We start from the raw sequence: 22,500 nt of genomic DNA, 5'->3' as shown, positions 1-22,500 counted from the left end.
CTACTACTACTACTACTACTACTACTACTACTACTACTACTACTACTACTACTACTACTACTACTACTACTACTACTACTACTACTACTACCGCCGCTACTGCTACCGCCGCTACTGCTACCGCTGCTACTACCGCTACTACTACTACCACTGCTACTACTGCTACTACTACCACTGCTACTACTACTGCTGCTGCTACTACTCACCACCACCCAGTTCTCAGAATGGACAAAGTGGACGGGCCCCCTGGCCTTCCTCTGGACGGCTTCATGGATGATGCGTCCAGTCACACCGTCGACCAAGAACATGCCCACGAAGGCCCGCTCAGGGTGGGCGTCTGTACTCTCCGTCACCACCGCCAGCAGGTTAGGGTTCAGGTACTGTGGTAAAAAGGAAAGAGACTGTTATTCAGGTCTGCACACAATATTACTATTTTATTCATTCCAAAACGTTTGTATTTCGCACTTGTCCCTCGTGAAGTATTAAAATGTTCATCTTTTGTTGCCAGTTTTAAACGTTTCATTTAAAAACTAGTCCAGGACTGGATCTGGGAAACCATCCCTTAATCTGTAATTGTTGAGTGTGGACACTGTAGTTTACTGGTTCGTTGAGCTGTCATTACACTACCTTGTAGAGAACACTACGGTCTCCCATCACTCTGCCCTGAGAGTGGACATGCTCGTTGGGTCTCTTCCCACTGACCGCTACTATCTTCTGGACATCAGTAGGTAGGACCACCTCCCAGATCCGCTCTGTGGACAGGTCCTGGATGAACACACACACAATGAATATCTCACACACACACACGCAATGAATGTCTCACACACACACAATGAATGTCTCACACACACACAATGAATGTCTCACACACACAATGAATGTCTCACACACACAATGAATGTCTCACACACACACACACACACAATGAATGTCTCACACACACAATGAATGTCTCACACACACACACAATGAATGCCACATTCACGCAGACACACACAATGAATGCCACATTCACGCAGACACACACAAACTAATGTTCCATGCTCGCACAAACAAACAAACACAAACACACACACACACACACACACACACACACACACCGTGTTAAGTCACCTTGCGCAGCCTGAATCCAGACAGGTTTCCCTGATCTGAGCGGATCAGGTAGAAGAAGATCGAGGAGGCCATCTCCTGGAGCTGCTGCAGGACGTTCTTAGTGGAGGGGAAGGCTGTCACCTGGAGGGAGGACAATCATTAAACAAATACAGAATAATTTATTAGTGCACAGTAATCAGCTGTGAGGTTCAGTCAACAATAACAGGTACATTAGAAAACATTGGTGCAAATCTCTCCCACAATGCCCCCACCAAGACCTTAAATCAGACAGCCCTAGACTTACCTTGTATTGGTCATCGACCAGCAGCAGGACCTTGGCGTAATCCTGGTCTATAACAGGTAGTAGTAGTGACTGGAGGATGGGGCGGGGCAGGGCCGGCAGGGCGATGTGACTCTTCCTGCCAAAGATGGGGTTGAACACATGCAGGGAGGCCAGGCCAGTGTCCTGGGGGGGAGGTAGAACATTTTTTTTTGAAAACTAGGAGACATTTCACCCAACATTACATCAAGTTGGAAAAGAGGCAGCCCTGCATAGCTATGTAAACACCTAGGACCTAAATCCTACTGAGATGCTTTAACTATGTATTTTTCATGTTCAAGATCAAACAACTAAGTTAATTTGCCATATGTAATAAATAATGAATAATAACTTATAAAATAACACCCACAGAATGGTGTAGTAAAGACTAGTTTGCAACACGGTGTTGTTCCTACCTTATCCTTGATGAGCAGAGTGCATTGTGGGGGATGGGGGAAGTGTGCGGTGGTCCTCTGGACTATCAGTTTGAAAACTGCGTTGGGCTGGACATTCTCCAGGTAGTGCTTCCACAGAATAGAGCCTGACTTGCTGTCGATGCCAAAGAGCTGGAACCAAAACAGAGATGAAAAAGATTAAATCCTTCAGCTAAATAGAGTGGCCTATAAAGTATGACTGAAGACTATTGGCTGAGATGAACGTGCTATGAAACAACTAAACATTCCAATAGTTTACTCATCGATTGCACACAACAACAAAAAAAACAAGACATTCAGAGCATATAGAGCTTGTGTTACTACGATGACTGAAGTGACAACATCCAGCATAGTGATAGGCAAGTAATCCAGTCCTCCAACGGATGTCAAAGCTCAATCCCTTTCGTTTCTAATAGCGTAAAACTATACTGAACAAAAATATAAAAACACAACATGGAACAATTTCTAAAGATTTTACCGAGTTACAGTTCATTGAAGGAAATCAGTCAATTGAAATAAATCCATTAGGTCCTAATCTATGGATTTCACATTACTGGGAATATCAATATAAAAACAAAAAAGGTAGGGGCGTGGATCAGAAAACCATTCAGTATCTGGTGTGACCAACATTTTCCTCATGCAGCGTGAACTCATCTCCTTCGCATAGAGTTGATCAGGCTGTTGATTGTGGCCTGTGGAATGTTGTCCCACTCCTGGGGGCAATGGCTGTACGAAGTTGCTGTGGTACACATTGATCCAGAGCATCCCAAACATGCTCAATGGGTGACATGTCTGGTGAGAATGCAGACAATGGATCCAGGAATTGTTTACAGATCCGCGTGACATGGGGCTGTGCATCATCATGCTGAAACATGAGGTGATGGCGGAGGATGAATGGCACGACAATGGGCCTCAGGATCTCGTCACGCATGTCTCTATGCATTCAAATTGCTATAGATAAAATGCAATTGTGTTCGTTGTCCATAGCTTATGCCTGCCCATAACATAACCCCATCGCCACCATGGGGCACTCTGTTCACAACTTGCCCACACGTGGGTCTGCAGCTGTTGGTCCGGTTGGACATACTGACAAATTCTCTAAAACAACGTTGGAGGCGGCTTATGGTAGATAAATGAATATTCAATTTTCGGCCAAAATTTGAGATAAATAAGCTTTTTGTGCGTATGGAACATTTCTGGGATCTTTTATTTTAGCTCATGAAACATGGGACCAACACTTTACAAGTTGTGTTTATTTTTCTTCAGTGTATTTGGTGGAATGTGCTTTGTGGCTGCCGGAACAGGAAAGTCAAATGTTGTCTTGATGACTATGTTAAGTTTGTTTTGACTCTAGTGTTCCATTTGTACATGTGGATTTGTGGGGCATAACAACAAAAAACGGATGAGCTTTGTAATGTTTCCAAAACAATAAAATGTGTACAGTGCATTCGGAAAGTATTCAGATCCCTTGACTTAAATTGCTTTTCCCCCCGAATCAATCTACACACAATACCACATAATGACAAAGTAATAACAGGTTAAGACATTTTTGCAAATGTATGAAAAAAAAACATTTAAACTGAAATATAACATGTACATAAGTATTCAGACCCTTAGTACCTTGGCAGCGATTACAGCCTCAAGTTTTCTTGGGTATGACGCTACAAGCTTGGCACACCTGTATTTGGGGAGTTTCTCCCATTCTTCTCCGCAGATCCTCTCAAGCTCTGTCAGGTTGGATGGGGAGCGTCGCTGCACAGCTATTTTCAGATCTTTCCAGAGATGTTAGATCAGGTTCAAGTCCAGGCTATGGCTGGGCAACTCAAGGACATTCAGAGACTTGTGCTGAAGCCACTCCTGCGTTGTCTTGGCTGTGTGCTTAGGGTTGTTGTCCTGTTGGAAGGTGAACCTTCGCCCCAGTCTGAGGTCCTGAGCACTCTGGAGCAGGTTTTCATCAAGGATCTCTCTGTACTTTGCTCCGTTCACCTTTCCCGTGTTCCTGACTTGTCTCCCAGTCCCTGCCGCTGAAAAACATCCCCACAGCATGATGCTGCCACCACCACCATGCTTCACCGAAGGGATGGTGCCAGGTTTCCTCCAGACGTGACGCTTGGCAATCAGGCTACAGAGTTCAATCTTAGTTTCATCAGACCAGAGAATCTTGTTTCTCATGGTCTGAAAGTCTTTAGGTGCCTTTTGGCAAACTCCAAGCAGGCCGTCATATGCCTTTTACTAAGGAGTGGCTTCCGTCTGGCCACTCTACCATAAAGGCCTGATTGGTGGAATGCTGCAGAGATGGTTGTCTTTCTGGAAGGTTATCCCATCTCCACAGAGGAACTCTGGAGCTCTTTCAGAGTGACCATCAGGTTCTTGGTCACCTCCATGACGAAGGCCCTTATCCCCCGATTGCTCAGTTTGGCCGGGCGGCCAGCTCTTGGAAGAGTCTTGGTGGTTCCAAACTTCTTCTATTTAAGAATGATGGAGGCCACTGTGTTCTTGGGGACCTTCATTGCTGCAGAAATGTTTTGGTACCCTTTCCTAGATCTGTGCCTTGACACAATACTGTCTCGGAGCTCCACGGACAATTCCTTCGACGTCATGGCCTGGTTTTGCAAAGCTGCCATCAAGGCAACGGGTGGTTACTTTGAAGAATCTCAAATATAAAATATATTTTGATTTGTTTAACACTTTTTTGGTTACTACATGATTCCATGTCTGTTATTTCATAGTTTTCATGTGTTCACTATTATTCTACAATGTAGAAAATAGTAAAATAAAGGTGTAACAACTTTTGGACTGGTACTGTATATATATAACCAGTTTATATTTCAGATTGTTTTCCACAATATAACATAACGAGTGGATCTTACAGTTTCCATTAAAAAAATTAATAATTATTGACTGAATATATGGGGACATTTTTCCAGTGTGGGCCTTGTGTTCTAAAAATGTATTTTGTTTTTCATTTGAGTACTCAAGTACAAAAAATAATAATAATACATACATACAGTTGAAGTCAGAAGTTTCCATACACCTAACCAATCTACACCAAATACATTTAAACTCAGTTTTTCACAATTCCTGTCTGAGGTCAGTTAGGATCACCACTTTGTTTTAACAATGTGAAATGACAGAATAATAGTAGAGAGAATGATTTATTTCAGCTTTTATTTTCTTCATCACATTCCCAGTGGGTCAGAAGTTTACATACACTCAATTAGTATTTGGTAGCATTGCCTTTAAATTGTTTAACTTGGGTCAAACGGTTCTGGTAGCCTTCCACAAGCTTCCCACAATAAGTTGGGTGAATTTTGGCCCATTCCTCCTGACAGAGCTGGTGTAACTGAGTCAGGTTTGTAGGCCTCCTTGCTCGCACATGCTTTTTCAGTTCTGCCCACAAATGTTCTATAGGATTGAGGTCAGGGCTTTGTGATGGCCACCCTATACCTTGACTTCGTTGTCCTTAAGCCATTTTGCCACAACTTTGGAAGTATGCTTGGGGTCATTGTCCATTTGGAAGACCCATTTGCGACCAAGCTTTAACTTCCTGACTGATGTCTTGAGATGTTGCTTCAATATATCCACATCATTTTCCTACCTCCTAATGCCATCTATTTTGTGAAGTGCACAAGTCCCTCCTGCAGCAAAGCACCCCCACAACATGATGCTGCCACCCCGGTGCTTCACGGTTGGGATAGTGTTCTTCAGCTTGCAAGCCTCACCCTTGTTCCTCCAAACATAACGATGGTCATTATGGCCAAACAGTTCTATTTTAGTTTCATCAGACCAGAGGACATTTCTCCAAAAAGTACCATCTTTGTCCCCATGTGCAGTTTCAAACCGTAGTCTGGCTTTTTTATTGTGGTTTTGGAGCAGTGGCTTCTTGCTTGCTGAGCAGCCTTTCAGGTTATGTCAATATAGGAATCGTTTTACTGTGCATATAGATACTTTTGACCCTCTTTCCTCCAGCATCTTCACAAGGTCCTTTTCTGTTGTTCTGGGATTAATTTGCACTTTTCGCACCAAAGTACATTAATCTCTAGGAGACAGTAAATAAAGGTGAAATAAAAAATACAAAAAAACAGAACACGTCTCCTTCCTGAGCGGTTTGACGGCTGCGTGGTCCCATGGTGTTTATACTTGCGTACTATTGTTTGTACAGATGAACGTGGTACCTTCAGGCGTTTGGAAATTGCTCCCAAGAATGAACCAGACTTGTGGAGGTCTACAATTTTTTTTTCTGAGGTCTTGGCTGATATCTTCAGATTTTCCCATGATGTCAAGCAAAGAGGCACTGAGTTTGAAGATGTACCTGTAGATGTATTTCAAGGCCTATCTCCAATTGACTCAAATTATGTCAATTAGCCTATCAGAAGCTTCTAAAGCCATGACATCATTTTCTGGAATTTTCCTAGCTGTTTAAAGGCACAGTCAACTTAGTGTATGTAAACTTCTGACACAATTGAATTGTGATACAGTGAATTATAAGTGAAATAATCTGTCTGTAAACAATTGTTGGAAAAATGACTTGTGTCATGCACAAAGTAGATGTCCTAACCGACTTGCCAAAACTATAGTTTGTTAACGAGAAATTTGTGGAGTGGTTGAAAAACGAGTTTTAATGACTCCAACCTAAGTGTACAGTATGTATATTTCCCACTTCAACTGTACATATACACACACTGCTTGTTTTCAAAAAGTCTAAACATTTATGAGCCTCATCAGGACTATAATAAAGTGCTACCAATGTTGGTGCGGAGGTTGACAGGCAGTAGATCCCATCTAGCCCAATGTTGGTGCTGAGGTCGACAGGCAGTAGATCCCATCTAGCCCAATGTTGGTGCGGAGGTCGACAGGCAGTAGATCCCGTCTAGCAGCTGAACTAGTTTCTTATTTTCTTCTATACATGTTTTTAACCAGGTAGTTTCTCACCTTCTGCCATCCACACACACACACACACACACACACACACACACACACACACACACACACACACACTCCGGCTCACCTTGCCCGAGGCCGTGACCATGACCATCATCTTCTGCAGGTTGAACTCATCCCTGGACAAGGTTTCTATGGTGACCTCGTTCTTAACCTGGCTGCGTGGTTTACGGGCTTCGTAGAACAGTTTCCACAGGTGTGCCAGCCACACCTGGAGCAGAGTCACCTGGGATGACAGACGCTTCAGGACCATGGGGAACAAGCCGTCTGAGGTGGGGGGGGGGGGGGGGGGGAGACAGACACATGTTGGTATCTACAGTTCCACTCAGATCTTATTTCTTTAGATTCAAATCCATTATTGTTAGGAAGTGATGTGTTTCACAACAGCAGGCTGGATTCCTTCTACGGGACACTAAAAATACCCCAACGATGAGAACAAACTAATCTACGACGAAATACAAAATGACAGACTACAAGCAACAACCAACAACAAAAGCATGAAACTTTATCAGAGCAATTTGCTACTGATCTTACAAAATACAACACCTTCAACGTAGGACAACAGAAAGTACGGAAAGCTCATAGCGTTACCTTGAATGGCTGGATCCAAGCGTAGCAATGAGAAAACCAAGAGAGATAGAGCGAGACATGAAGCCAACGGCGGATAATAATACATTCAGGAGTATTAACTTAAGACATGGTCAAGTAACATACTTCCATAAAACAAATAAAAAAAGAGATAAAAAACATTAAAAAGTGAAATATTTAGAAGTAAAAAAAAAAAATGTTAAATGTTTTTTTGAATTAAATGTTAAACTTGAACAGATAGATCTGAAGAGAATGACTAGGCATTGAGGGTATTGTTTCGAGACAACTCCTTTCTTTTGTGTCATCCTCATTATTTATGCACGGTTATCTTTGCTAAGCATTGCTTTTAAAATTATCAAATGAATCGTGTTAGCCAGGATCTTTGATGTTCTTTACCAGCTTTCTTGCCAAACTCCCCCTCCAGCTCTGCCTGTGTCCCAGTGAGTGGCAGGTCCACCATCTCCATGGTAACAACATCAGCCAGGGCCTCCTCTCTGGTCCAGACCACACGTCCTGGAATCACAGGTGTTGGTTAGAAGCCTCGTCCAGTGTGTGTGTGAGCGTTCCAGTGTGTGTGTGTGTGTGTGTATGAATGTTCCAGTGTGTGTGTGTGCGTGTGTGTGTGAACGTTCATGTGTGCGTGTGTGTGTGTACGTTCCAGTGTGTGTGTGTGTGTGAGCGTTCCAGTGTGTGTGTGAACGTTCCAGTGTGTGTGTGTGTGTGTGTGAGCGTTCCAGTGTGTGTGTGAGCGTTCCAGTGTGTGTGTGAACGTTCCAGTGTGTGTGTGTGTGTGTGTGTGTGTGTGTGTGTGTGTGTGTGTGTGTGTATGAATGTTCCAGTGTGTGTGTGTGCGTGAACGTTCTTGTGTGTGTGTGTGTGTGTGTGTGTGTGTGTGTGTGTGTACGTTCCTGTGTGTGTGTGTGTGTGTGTGTGTGTGTGTGTGTGTACGTTCCTGTGTGTGTGTGTGTGTGTACGTTCCTGTGTGTGTGTGTGTGTGTGTACGTTCCTGTGTGTGTACGTTCCTGTGTGTGTGTGTGTGTGTGTACGTTCCTGTGTGTGTGTGTGTGTGTGTGTGTGTGTACCTGGCTGCTGTATAAAGGTGAGAGCGTGGTCCTGTGTCTGTACTAGGACCCTGTAGCCCACAGAGTCGTCCTTCTTCAGGAAGGCATGGACGTACAGCTGGGGAGGAAAAAACATCAGACTGTTACAGACCTCATTTAACACCCGACTTCCTGAACCAAAAAATAAGTCTTTAAGCACACCCATGATTGATTTCCCTCCAACACCTCTACACAGGTATATTCCAACAGGTGATGGGTAGGCCCGGTGGGGCTCATGCCAGACTACTCTATACCAGGTATATTCCAACAGGTGATGGGTAGGCCCGGTGGGGCTCATGCCAGACTACTCTATACCAGGGACTTTGTCAACTTTGATGAGGGTCGGGGCCACAGAACTCATCATGAGGAGCCGCAGTGGCTCGTGGGTCTGCGTACCCACATCCGTACACCCCCCCTTCCCCCCGTCTTGACAGCGGAGAGACATTTTGTACGTTTTAGAGTACATTTTTGTGAAATTCTACTCATTTTACCATGCGGCGGAGAGAAATATTGGCATGTTTTTAATATGATATCTGAGTGAGACTAACAAAATCAATGGGGGCCCCCTGGCTGGTAATTCAACCATTACAAGTTTAGATAGCTGGCCGTTAGACAAACTTGACAATCCCCCCCTCCAAAAAACATGCTGATAATATCAGGTTAATTGGGCTAATTGACTGACATAAGAGAAAAACATGCTGATGCACAACCACATGTTGAAATTGCACCTTGTTTATTCTATCTACTATTCTACCTAGCAACAGTAAGTTGAGACCCCGACTGAGTAAATTGATCAGAGGGCCTTCAAAAAAAAGATGGGCCGTGGGTCGCCCATCCCAGCTCTATAATCAATACCAGGGACGGGGGCAATGGGCTGCCGCCCTTTTGTAAGCCCGCAGATAAATTCCCAAAGACCCCCCCACAAAAAGAAAAAAACAACTAAAATCTCCGCTGTCAAGAGGGGTGGCCGCTAAAATGTTTTTCTTGCAAGTTGGGAGTACGGATGTGGGTACACAGACGAGCGAGCCACTGCAGCCCCCCATGACGAGTTCAGATTTTTTTGTGTGGCCCCCCCCACCCTCATCAAAGTTTCCAATCCCTACTCTATACTCCATCATAGTTCTCATCATACATCTGTAGCGACACTCACCTTGTGTGGTTTCCCACCGTTCAGATCCAGAGGAAAGATTACCATGGTATCCAACAACCTAACACCAGAATCAGCGCTGAACAGATTGATAGCACAAGCCTGGAGTAGGAACAGAAAGGAAGATTAAAACATAAAAAAAATAAGTTACCTACTTCAGTATAACTAACTCCACACTATACGACCACATGCATGATGCGAAACTTTAGATTTTAGGTCATTCTGAGACATCTTAAAAACAACCGTTGTCGACTTTTTTTGTTGTTGTTGTTGACGACTCACGGTTTCGTTTTTGGGAGTCATGACGGCAGCAACAGTCTTCTCCCCTGTGGTGGCAAACGAGACCAAGAACGCCTAGAAACATGGACATTCTGCAGTCAGTCAGCCAGCCAGTCACAGAACTCATTCAGCTCCATTGATCTCCCAACTAACAACATTTGAGGACAAATCTTGTTCAGGTTTAAATTGATTTTTTTAAATAATAATATATGCCACTTAGCAGAATCACTATCCAGAGAGATGTGTAGTAAAGGAAACAAATAAGTGGCAATAATAATAATTGCCTGTCTGGGATAAATGAAGTTTATTAAATGAATGAATGGTTATTCTGTACCGGCTGGAAGTCTCGGAGTGGGGCGATGGTGTATCCATCAGCATTGAGCTGCAGCAGGACGTGGTGGTCTGGTCCGAGCTGGAGAAAGAACTCTGAGATGGGGGAGCGGGCCGGGTGAGGCTGGCTGGACACCAGGACGGGCTGGAAGCCTGGGGACACCTCTAGATCCAGAGACTAGGGGGGGGAGGGGGTAGAGAGAAGCGGGGGAGGGTTGTTTTGTAGATGTTTTAATCGAAAGCTACAATATATAGCCTGTTACACACCAACATGTCCACCTAACTGAGACTATGAAGACTGAAGACTTTGTTTACACTTCAGAGCTTCAAGTCATGGTTGAGCAAGAGTTACCTGTAGTGGGATCTGGTTGAAATGCGGCGTCTCCTCAGCCTGTATCGGGAGGGTGTAGAGAGCGAGAGTGGCGGGGTCCACACACACCAGCATCCCTTGACCAACCACCACACAGCTGGACTCAACACTGGACAACCACGGAGCTTCAACTGACCTCTGAGGACCATAACAGACATCACAACCAACAGGGTTAGAAATATGATGTGTATCGTAGAATTAAACAGAACACTCCATTATATTATAGAATTAAACAGAACACTCCATTATATTATAGAATTAAACAGAACCCTCCATTATATTATAGAATTAAACAGAACCCTCCATTATATTATAGAATTAAACAGAACACTCCATTATATTATAGAATTAAACAGAACACTCCATTATATTATATTATAGAATTAAACAGAACCCTCCATTATATTATAGAATTAAACAGAACCCTCCATTATATTATAGAATTAAACAGAACACTCCATTATATTATAGAATTAAACAGAACACTCCATTATATTATAGAATTAAACAGAACACTCCATTATATTATAGAATTAAACAGAACACTCCATTATATTATAGAATTAAACAGAACACTCCATTATATTATAGAATTAAACAGAACCCTCCATTATATTATAGAATTAAACAGAACCCTCCATTATATTATAGAATTAAACAGAACACTCCATTATATTATAGAATTAAACAGAACACTCCATTATATTATAGAATTAAACAGAACCCTCCATTATATTATATTGTAGAATTAAACAGAACCCTCCATTATATTATATTGTAGAATTAAACAGAACACTCCATTATATTATAGAATTAAACAGAACACTCCATTATATTATAGAATTAAACAGAACACTCCATTATATTATAGAATTAAACAGAACCCTCCATTATATTATAGAATTAAACAGAACACTCCATTATATTATAGAATTAAACAGAACACTCCATTATATTATAGAATTAAACAGAACACTCCATTATATTATAGAATTAAACAGAACACTCCATTATATTATATTGTAGAATTAAACAGAACACTCCATTATATTATATTATAGAATTAAACAGAACCCTCCATTATATTATATTGTAGAATTAAACAGAACCCTCCATTATATTATATTGTAGAATTAAACAGAACCCTCCATTATATTATAGAATTAAAAAGAACCCTCCATTATATTATATTATAGAATTAAACAGAACACTCCATTATATTATAGAATTAAACAGAACACTCCATTATATTGTAGAATTAAACAGAACACTCCATTATATTATAGAATTAAACAGAACACTCCATTATATTATAGAATTAAACAGAACCCTCCTTTATATTATATTATAGAATTAAACAGAACACTCCATTATATTGTAGAATTAAACAGAACACTCCATTATATTATAGAATTAAACAGAACACTCCATTATATTATAGAATTAAACAGAACCCTCCATTATATTATAGAATTAAACAGAACCCTCCTTTATATTATATTGTAGAATTAAACAGAACCCTCCATTATATTATAGAATTAAACAGAACCCTCCTTTATATTATATTATAGAATTAAACAGAACACTCCATTATATTATATTGTAGAATTAAACAGAACCCTCCATTATATTATAGAATTAAACAGAACCCTCCATTATATTATATTGTAGAATTAAAAAGAACCCTCCATTATATTATAGAATTAAAAAGAACCCTCCATTATATTATATTATAGAATTAAACAGAACACTCCATTATATTATAGAATTAAACAGAACACTCCATTATATTGTAGAATTAAACAGAACACTCCATTATATTATAGAATTAAACAGAACATTATATTATAGAATTAAACAGAACCCTCCATTATATTATAGAATTAAACAGAACCCTCCATTATATTATAGAATTAAACAGAACCCTCCATTATATTATAGAATTAAACAGAACATTATATTATAGAATTAAACAGAACACTCCATTATATTATAGAATTAAACAGAACACTCCATTATATTATATTGTAGAATTAAACAGAACACTCCATTATATTACATTGTAGAATTAAACAGAACACTCCATTATATTACATTGTAGAATTAAACAGAACACTCCATTATATTATATTGTAGAATTAAACAGAACACTCCATTATATTATATTGTAGAATTAAACAGAACCCTCCATTATATTATATTATAGAATTAAACAGAACCCTCCATTATATTATATTATAGAATTAAACAGAACACTCCATTATATTATAGAATTAAACAGAACACTCCATTATATTGTAGAATTAAACAGAACACTCCATTATATTGTAGAATTAAACAGAACACTCCATTATATTATAGAATTAAACAGAACCCTCCTTTATATTATATTGTAGAATTAAACAGAACCCTCCATTATATTATAGAATTAAACAGAACACTCCATTATATTATATTATAGAATTAAACAGAACACTCCATTATATTATAGAATTAAACAGAACACTCCATTATATTATAGAATTAAACAGAACCCTCCATTATATTATATTGTAGAATTAAACAGAACACTCCATTATATTATATTGTAGAATTAAACAGAACCCTCCATTATATTATAGAATTAAACAGAACACTCCATTATATTGTATTGTAGAATTAAACAGAACACTCCATTATATTATATTGTAGAATTAAACAGAACACTCCATTATATTATATTGTAGAATTAAACAGAACCCTCCATTATATTATAGAATTAAACAGAACACTCCATTATATTGTATTGTAGAATTAAACAGAACACTCCATTATATTATATTGTAGAATTAAACAGAACCCTCCATTATATTATATTGTAGAATTAAACAGAACCCTCCATTATATTATATTGTAGAATTAAACAGAACCCTCCATTATATTATATTGTAGAATTAAACAGAACACTCCATTATATTGTAGAATTAAACAGAACACTCCATTATATTGTATTGTTTGTGTAGTGTCACAAGGTGAAAGACATAATTTGTTGTGATTGTTAATTATGTATTTAATAGTTAAATGCATAGAATTTGCCAAATGTAATTTCTTTGTTTTGTGTTTGGTTCACACTAGAGTTTAATGTTGGGGAACTGGGTTACAGAGATTTACCAACCAAACCCACTCCATTTTCCCGGGATAAATAATTGCGAGAAACCGTTAAAACTATAATAAATTATTTATTTATATGAAGAGCGTGATGTGAAAAACATCCCCAGACCATTATTCTTCCTCCACCAAACTTTACAGTTGGCACTATGCATTGGGGCAGGTAGCGTTCTCCTGGCATCCGCCAAACCCAGATTCGTCCGACGGACTGCCAGATGGTGAAACGTGATTCATCACTCCAGAGAACACATTTCCACTGCTCCAGATGGTGGTGAGCTTTACACCACTTCAGCCGATGCTTGGCATTGCGCATGGTGATCTTAGGCTTGTGTGCGGCTGCTCGGCCATGGAAACCCATTTCATGAAGCTCCCGACAAACAGTTCTTGTGCTGACGTTTCTTCCAGAGGCAGTTTGGAACTCGGTAGCGAGTGCTACGCACTTCAGCAGTCCCGTTCTGTGAGCTTATGTAGCCTACCACTTCGTGGCTGAGCCGTTGTTGCTCCTGGACTTTTCCATTTCACAACAACAGCACTTACAGTTGACCAGGGCAGCTCTAGCAGGGCAGAAATTTGACAAACTGACTTGTTGGAGTAAGTAAGGCTAATCTACTGCTAATGTTTGTCTATGGAGATTGCATGGCAGTGTGCTCGATTTTATACACCTGTCAGCAATGGATATGGCTGAAATAGCCAAATCCACTAATTTGAAGGGGTGTCCACATACTTTTGATTATATAGTGTATTAAACCTTAGTGCACATACTTAATGAAATGGTGTCTGTCCTCTGTACGTCTCTACACCATAGAGCAGTGGGGACATTCGGGGGGGGGGAAAAAAACTGAAGAGTACAGATTATTGTAATTATATATATATATATATATATATATATATATATATATATATATATATATATATATATATATATAACACACAAACGTTCTTGAGAAAGATAATAAATTAGTATTTATTGTTTCTCTTAATTTTGATGAGAGGCAATAAAGAAACAATAAATACTAATTTATTATCTTTCTCAAGGTTTGTGTGTCATATATAATTACAATAATCTGTACTCCTCATTCCCCCCCGCCCCAAAAAGTCCCCAGACACACACACTAGAGTTGCTGATGTGAAAAACACCATTTAAAATGATTTCAATAATTCAGAAGCAGCACCCAGTCTAGCGTTGTCAGACAAAACGAGTATCGAAACAGTTATGATCCGATTATGACCCGAGTCATTTTTATTGTTGTGATCTGTGATCGACAAAATATTTTTATTTTTTGGGGGGTGCCAGCGCATCATTCAATCAATTGTGAGGCATTAAGTGGTCTAAATAACACAACTGGCTAGTTTCCTTCTCTGTAGAGAGAAGAGCAGGGCTGGACGTTGATCCTGATGCTCTGATTGGATAGAGAAAAGCTGTGTTTCTCTGACCACGTCGCATTCAGAATTTCACCCGATCATTTTCACTTCTCCGTTTGGTTGTGATCATTCAGCCTGCTACTATGATAAGTCACATGGTGAGGATTGACCCAGACACACACAGCCCTGATCCCAGACAACCTCAAAACAGCTGTGACAGATATGGAGTTATACTTTTATATAACGTGACATTTGATGAGGAGATGTCACAGAGTTCTAGTTACCTGCTTGATGATCTCTCCATCCTCTAGGCTGTAGGCTATGATAGTGAGGTGAGAGTTGGGAACCAATCCCAACACATAGACCTCCTCTTCTCCCCCAGAGTACACTGCCTGGTACTGGACCGTATCACTGTGGGCAAAAAAATACTTACGAATTTAGCACCTAAATGCTGAAGACCTGGACTCAAAGGAGCATTTTAAATCTTTCAGATACTTTGTACATTTGTTTGTTTGAGCCTTTCTGGAGCACCAGATGGGCTTGCACTTTTGGGACCATTTTTATTGTTTCCATTGCATCAGCTAAAGTATCTGAAAGAAAAGAGATACTGTTCGAACCCAGGTATGAGTACCAGTATCCTACTGTACCCTACCTATCAGGCAGGTTTTCCACCCATTTCTGGTGTCCATTGGTGAGGTAGTGGAGAGAGATCACAGCTTTCTTAAGCACCGCCACATGCTTTACTGTGTCCTGTATGGCCACAAAACAAGCAGCCTGGAAGCTGAAATAGAGAGAGACATTATGAGCAGTTAGTCATCTGGCAAAATATCTAAAATCATTGTCCATTTCTATTGAGTGTCTCTCAGCTACAAAACTGCAGTTAAATGGGGAAACGGGTAATCTGCACACGGGGACAACCACACGCACCTGCCAGTATCAAGCACGGCCTCCCAGTTCAGCCCACCCATGTTTGTGTCCCAGGAACGGAGCAAACGACCATCTCCGACCACCATCAGAGCATCTAGAGAAGACGTAAAGAACAGCCATTCAAATATCCGCTGTCAAAGATGAAGGCAGAATCTTAAAATGAACATAGGCAAAAATAAAGCCAATATAATTGACTCTGTACAACACAGTTATGTTGACTAAGCCAAGTAACTAGGCAGTCTACAATGAACTTAAAAAAAAGGCTATCGTCACCTTGTCCATGCAGCAGAAGTATATCTATGGTTCCCTCTGGTCCCGCCTTGTCAACATGTCTCCAAACTGTGAAGTAGGAATGAAAAATAATTAACTCTATGGAAGATATTCAACAACAATTATTAATTTATTTTTTTTGTCACAGATTTCAGACTAAAAGAGAAAAGCTAGAAACATATTTTGTATTGTAATATGAATGACAAAATACTCACAGAGATCTCCAGTCCTGGAGTTGAAAGAGGCAAAGATATTCTTGTCGGTGGCGAGAAACAGCTTTTTTGATGACTGCGAATGCGAGTCAAAGTGAGCAAAGAGAGTCTTCCCCACATACTGCTGTCTCCTGGAAATAGGAAACAGAATATTTCACAGTCAAGACTAGCAGCCCACAGAGAAATCCTAGTCTTCTGTTGAAATATAGCTAGATATTTTTTTACTTTAGCTAATCAATCACCAATGTACATTTATCTTCTTCATTACTGCTGCGTTTTGAGACTCAGTATCATATCTGTGGCATAGACACCTGTCACAAAGAGCAGATGGGAGATGGGTCTTCTTCCCGCATGGATACTTGACCCCCAGTAAAGAAGAAGAGGAAGCAATCCAATAAGATATTTAAATTCGTGAGTGATTGGCGATATATTCCAACAAGCGACTGTCAATACAGGTGCAGACATGAAAAGGATACCTATTGACTTAACCCGACCCCAGAGACTTACTTACTGTCTTTTCGCCATGATCTATCATATTGGATGCTGTCAATGGTTAGCACATAGCACTAGCCTACGTTAGCTAAGCTGCATTGCGGAATCAATGGGCATTCTCAATCAACAGCTACATACCAATCAAATTTACCAACTTGATCTTCGAAGACAGCTTCACTCATGACAAATAAAGAAAAGAAGATTACAAATAGAAACGTTGGCTTAGACATTTTAGCAGATGGCTTCATAGAGAGATAACGACCCATGTACTAATCACTTCCGGGGTCGATGTTCTTCTTCCGTTTTGATTGGCGGTTTGTAAACTAATACATAAGGTGTATTACCGCCACCTACCGAGCTGGAGTGTGACACACACACACACACACACACACAAACACACAAACACAGGTGCTAAAACACACAGGGACACACACAGACACACAAACACACACACAGATGCCGAGAAAGAAGGAATTATAAATCTCCATTCATGCTCTCACTTCCACAAGCCCTGACTGCCATCTGTGAGCCTGTAGGACCACAACCATAGACTATAGAAACACAACCATAGACTGTAGAAACACAACCATAGACTGTAGAAACACAACCATAGACTGTAGAAACACAACCGTAGACTATAGAAACACAACCATAGACTGTATAAACACAACCGTAGACTATAGAAACACAACCGTAGACTATAGAAACACAACCATAGACTGTAGAAACACAACCATAGACTGTAGAAACACAACCATAGACTATAGAAACACAACCATAGACTATAGAAACACAACCATAGGCTATAGAAACACAACCGTAGACTGTAGAAACACAACCATAGACTATAGAAACACAACCATAGACTGTAGAAACACAACCGTAGACTATAGAAACACAACCATAGATTGTAGAAACACAACCATAGACTATAGAAACACAACCATAGACTATAGAAACACAACCATAGACTGTATAAACACAACCATAGACTGTATAAACACAACCATAGACTGTAGAAACACAACCATAGACTGTAGAAACACAACCGTAGACTGTAGAAACACAACCATAGACTGTAGAAACACAACCATAGACTGTAGAAACACAACCGTAGACTGTAGAAACACAACCATAGACTATAGAAACACAACCATAGACTATAGAAACACAACCATAGACTATAGAAACACAACCATAGACTATAGAAACACAACCATAGACTGTTGAAACACAACCATAGACTATAGAAACACAACCATAGACTGTATAAACACAACCATAGACTATAGAAACACAACCATAGACTGTAGGACCACAACCATAGACTATAGAAACACAACCATAGACTGTAGGACTAAATTACTATTAATATCGGTTAATCCAGAACTAAAGTTTTGCGTAATTGGTCAGATGCTCTCTTAAGTTCTGGGTCCATAAGTGTTGAGAAGAGACACGGAACGAAGAGCTCCACCCTCTCTCTTTGCAAGTTACAGGCAAGTCTATGGCCCAAATGTTCCATCCCCTTTCCGAAATTCAAAAGTTGCGAAATCGTGATTTAGTCCAAGTAATCAGAGATGAAAAATCCAAACCGCTGATCGTAGTAAAACTGCAGCATGTTCTCTCAGCCTCAAAAATGTGTAGAATTACAGGAAATTAGCTGTTTCCCTTATGCTGTCTCCCCTTGTTTTCCAGGAAGAGCTCATATAAACATCTTTAAATCCATGTCTCAATTGTTTCAAGAACTTAAAAATCCTTCTTTAAAAAACTTCTTCAGGATCGGTAGGTCCCCCGCCGGACGGTTGAGCTAACGTAGGCTAATGCGATTAGCATGAGGTTGTAAGTAACAAGAACATTTCCCACGACATAGACATATTGGCAGAAAGCTTAAATTCTTGTTAATCTAACTGCACTGTCCAATTTACAGTAGCTATTACAGTTAGAGAATACCATGCTATTGTTTGAGGAGAGTGCACAATTATGAACTTGAAAAGGTATTAATAAACCAATTAGGCACATTTGGGCAGTCTTGATACAACATTTTGAACAATAATACAACGGTTCATTGGATCAATCTAAAACGTTGCACATATACTGCTGCCATCTAGTGGCCAAAATATTAATTGCAGCTGGGCTGGAATAATACATTATGGCCTTTCTCTTGCAATTCAAAGATGATGGTACAAAAAAATACAAAAGAACGTTGTTTTATTTTTGTATTATCTTTTACCAGATCTATTGTGTTATATTCTATGACATTTCACATTTCCACAAACTTCAAAAGTGTTTCCTTTCAAATGGTACCAAGAATCAGCATATCCTTGCTTCAGGGCCTGAGATACAGGCAGTTAGATTTGGGTATGTCATTTTGGGTGAATTTTTTTTTTTAAAGTGTCTGATCCTGAGAGGTTTTAAGGGTTGTCCAACTGCCCGGGGCAAGTGACTTGAGCAGTCGCGTAAGTTAATAAACCTGCTCTGTGGTTGCCCTATTGGACAGGTGATGATTTTCTTTACTGATAGCAACCCAAATGCTAATAATTCTAGTAGTGTGATGTTTCTGACTCCTTCCTTGTGTTTAGGTGAAAATAACTACTTTACATTTTCAGGCAAGTGATTATAATCTTCTTCGTCAACTACCAAATATTCCTGACTTGTCTGATGGGCCAGTGTTTTTTTTCTTCTCCAGAACTTCTGTCAGCTGTCCAAACCTTACTGACCTGTAAGAACTCTGTCTTTATGTAACCTAGTGTCATGTGGGACAATGAACTTACAAGTAGTAAATGTTGATAAAGAACTTGTTATGATGAGAACTGATGACAGGAAAAGGATATCTAAATGATAAAAGGCCCCATTCTACAGGTCAAAAAACAATAACAAAGCGGGTACCCCGTCTCTGTTTTGGTAAAAATCTGAGGGACGGGGCTGGAGAAAAATGTAACCACATTCAAATTCATAGACACAGCTATGGATAGCAAGGACTGACCATGCATGATATCAACATGATAGTTTTAACCATGTTATGAGGCTATACAGGACTGACCATCCATGATATCAACATTATAGTTTTAACCATGTTATGAGGCTATACAGGACTGACCATCCATGATATCAACATTATAGTTTTAACCATGTTATGAGGCTACTCTGTGGTTTTTTACAATTACATAGTTTACAAACATTGGAGTAAAATAAGTTTATATTTTGGGTTCTGATGGGGTACAACAGTTAAACTAAGCTCATGAGGCATTTATAAGTTATATTCATCAAGAATCAACGGGTAAAGGAATGAATTTACACGTCCCTTTAAGATAATGATAAAGATTTTACGATGTTGATGTGATCCTCTTGACGGGAAAACATAGAGAGACAGTGATGTAACGTAGTTTTGTGAGTCGCCCGGATAAAGTTCCCAGCAAGGAAAAACAGCTCATTTCCCGTCAGAGAGACTTTACAGCACCACTGTTCACGAGATTATGAGCAATTATAATGTAATCTAATCTAATCAGGTTGTCCACTTCCTGACAACTGTAACCATGAACATGTTTAGAAAGAAGTAGCTCTAATCCTAATAGTATCATACTTACTGAATAGACACAAGTATGATACAATATTAAACAAACATTATGAATATCTGCTGTTTCCATTACATAGACTGACCAGGTGAATCCAGGTGAAAGATATGATCCCTTATTGACGACACTTGTTAAATCCACTTCAAATCAGTGTAGATGAAGGGGAGGAGACAGGTTAAAGAATGATTTTTTAAGTCCTTGAAACAATTGATACATGGATTGTGTGTGTGTGTGTGTGTCATTCAGAGGGTGAACGGGCAAGAAAAGGCGCACCGGTTTGTGTCAAGAACGGCAACGCTGCTGGTTTTTTCACGCTCACCAGTTTCCCGTGTGTATAAAGAATGGTCCACCACCCAAAGGACATCCAGCCAATTTGACACAACTGTGGAAAGCAATGGACTCAACATGGGCCAGCATCCCTGTGGAACGCCTTCAACACCTTGTAGAGTCCATGCCCAGAAGATTTGTGGCTGTTCTGAGGACAATATTAGGAGGCTGTTCTTATCACACTAACTAGGTGTGTGAGTGGTGTGTGAGTGGTGTGGGTGAGTGAGAGAGAGAGAGAGAGAGAGAGAGAGAGAGAGAGAGAGAGAGAGAGAGAGAGAGAAAGCTATAGGCTATCCAAGACCTATTGTGGCAATGTAGGCGGGGTGCCCATTTTACAAGGAAGTTGTGTTGATATTTATTTGAAGCACTTCTTAGAACCAGCGCTCACGTAAAGTAGGCTACTTACTGTACATGTGTGGCAAGTTCCAAGGATTCCATGCGCACTGAGCCACTACGTGTCTAACAGGTGCTGTGCGTCTAGCCGTGTCAAACGCCCGGACACCGCTCTCATATGGGGGACTGTCTGCGCAAAACTTGCCCCTGTCTGGAGACGCTATGGGTCAGACTGTTTGGCGACAAAAAGAACACCGAATGTAACACAGTTGAGGGGATCTCGAACGATGTCGCCGATGACGAGTGTGTAGAGATCTCGCATAATGGCAGGCAGTCATTCACGAGGAACCCGGTGCACCGGAATGCGCCCCAGCCGTCCCAGACCACGGAAAGCGCGATCTACATGGCTTTGTGGAGATTTAAGGCACGAGATAAAGATGAATTGTCGTTCCAAGAGGGAGATCTGTTCAACGTGATCAGTCGATCCGGAGACTGGTGGACTGCGCGTAAAATAGACAGGAATGGTCGCGTTTTGGCGACGGGGGTTGTGCCAAACAACTACCTGGCAAGGGGAGAATCTGTCAACGCACAGCCGTGAGTATCTACCCGACTCCAATCCTCCTTCTAGTGTCATGCTTCATTAACTGTACGGTATGTGTGTGCGTGCGTACGTGTGTGTGTGTGTGTGTGTGTGTGTGTGTGTGTGTGTGTGTGTGTGTGTGTGTGTGTGTGTGTGTGTGTGTGTGTGTGTGTGTGTGTGTGTGTGTGTGTGTGTGAATAGCCTGCGTTTTGTCTGAGATTTAAGGTAAACTTGGACGTGGAGATTGGACACAGTCATGAAAATCTGCATAACTTCCCCTTTTGGTTCTACTCTCTTTTATTGCTGTTTTTTTAAATGGGAACTACAGATGTTACTATTTTAATTGAACAGTGGAAGTGATTCTGACGAGCCTGAGCAGGTTGGGCATTTCTACGTGTTTAATTTATTGTACTACGCCCGTTCGAAGTCCAAGCCCGAACCAATAAAGCAAAGTGTTTCATTTAACTATGTGATAACATTTACTGTAAATCATCATATTTCATCTTTATTGTCAGTTTTGTGTACAATGTGTCAGCATAGACCCTATTCACCGACCTGAATAGAATAAAAATAGAATATTCTGTCTTGCTTTTGTCTTCAATTCCCGATAAGATGAGATCATATCACAATTCGTCATGTTAGTGATGTGAACAGATATACTGTTTCATAGAGTGTATT

The 22,500-nt window shown here is 40.3% G+C and overlaps 2 protein-coding genes across 4 annotated transcripts in view; one reads left to right on the top strand and one right to left on the bottom strand.

Annotated features, from left to right (window-relative positions):
* Positions 1 to 21,397, bottom strand: part of LOC115187518 (ER membrane protein complex subunit 1) — a 26,492-nt gene extending 5,095 nt beyond the window's left edge. Inside the window, exons 1-19 of one of the 3 annotated variants that reach the window (XM_029746517.1) lie at positions 21,316 to 21,397; positions 16,522 to 16,649; positions 16,310 to 16,375; positions 16,037 to 16,130; positions 15,762 to 15,890; positions 15,394 to 15,520; positions 10,583 to 10,738; positions 10,235 to 10,408; positions 9,904 to 9,975; positions 9,625 to 9,723; positions 8,457 to 8,553; positions 7,771 to 7,887; positions 7,378 to 7,386; positions 6,854 to 7,053; positions 1,828 to 1,977; positions 1,397 to 1,558; positions 1,114 to 1,233; positions 628 to 765; positions 207 to 380 (exon numbers count right to left, since the gene is read on the bottom strand). In XM_029746517.1, the coding sequence (XP_029602377.1) occupies positions 207 to 380; positions 628 to 765; positions 1,114 to 1,233; positions 1,397 to 1,558; positions 1,828 to 1,977; positions 6,854 to 7,053; positions 7,378 to 7,386; positions 7,771 to 7,887; positions 8,457 to 8,553; positions 9,625 to 9,723; positions 9,904 to 9,975; positions 10,235 to 10,408; positions 10,583 to 10,738; positions 15,394 to 15,520; positions 15,762 to 15,890; positions 16,037 to 16,130; positions 16,310 to 16,375; positions 16,522 to 16,649; positions 21,316 to 21,347 (2,244 nt within the window). In that variant the 5' untranslated portion in view covers positions 21,348 to 21,397. Of the gene's footprint in view, positions 1 to 206; positions 381 to 627; positions 766 to 1,113; positions 1,234 to 1,396; positions 1,559 to 1,827; positions 1,978 to 6,853; positions 7,054 to 7,377; positions 7,387 to 7,770; positions 7,888 to 8,456; positions 8,554 to 9,624; positions 9,724 to 9,903; positions 9,976 to 10,234; positions 10,409 to 10,582; positions 10,739 to 15,393; positions 15,521 to 15,761; positions 15,891 to 16,036; positions 16,131 to 16,309; positions 16,376 to 16,521; positions 16,650 to 17,148; positions 17,317 to 21,315 lie in introns of those variants that run through there. The other 2 variants (XM_029746515.1, XM_029746516.1) reach the window with 2 other exon arrangements.
* LOC115187519 (protein-tyrosine kinase 6) overlaps positions 21,396 to 22,500 on the top strand; it is a gene marked incomplete in the record, with an annotated part of 25,781 nt that continues 24,676 nt past the window's right edge. Inside the window, 1 exon segment of the mRNA XM_029746518.1 lies at positions 21,396 to 21,836. Within this exon segment, the coding sequence (XP_029602378.1) occupies positions 21,421 to 21,836 (416 nt within the window).

The sequence above is a fragment of the Salmo trutta genome, unplaced genomic scaffold (genome assembly GCF_901001165.1).
Source record: "Salmo trutta unplaced genomic scaffold, fSalTru1.1, whole genome shotgun sequence".
NCBI lineage: Eukaryota > Metazoa > Chordata > Actinopteri > Salmoniformes > Salmonidae > Salmo > Salmo trutta.
The sequence above is the reverse complement of the archived record's forward strand: the minus strand, read 5'-3'. Positions and strand labels throughout refer to the sequence as shown.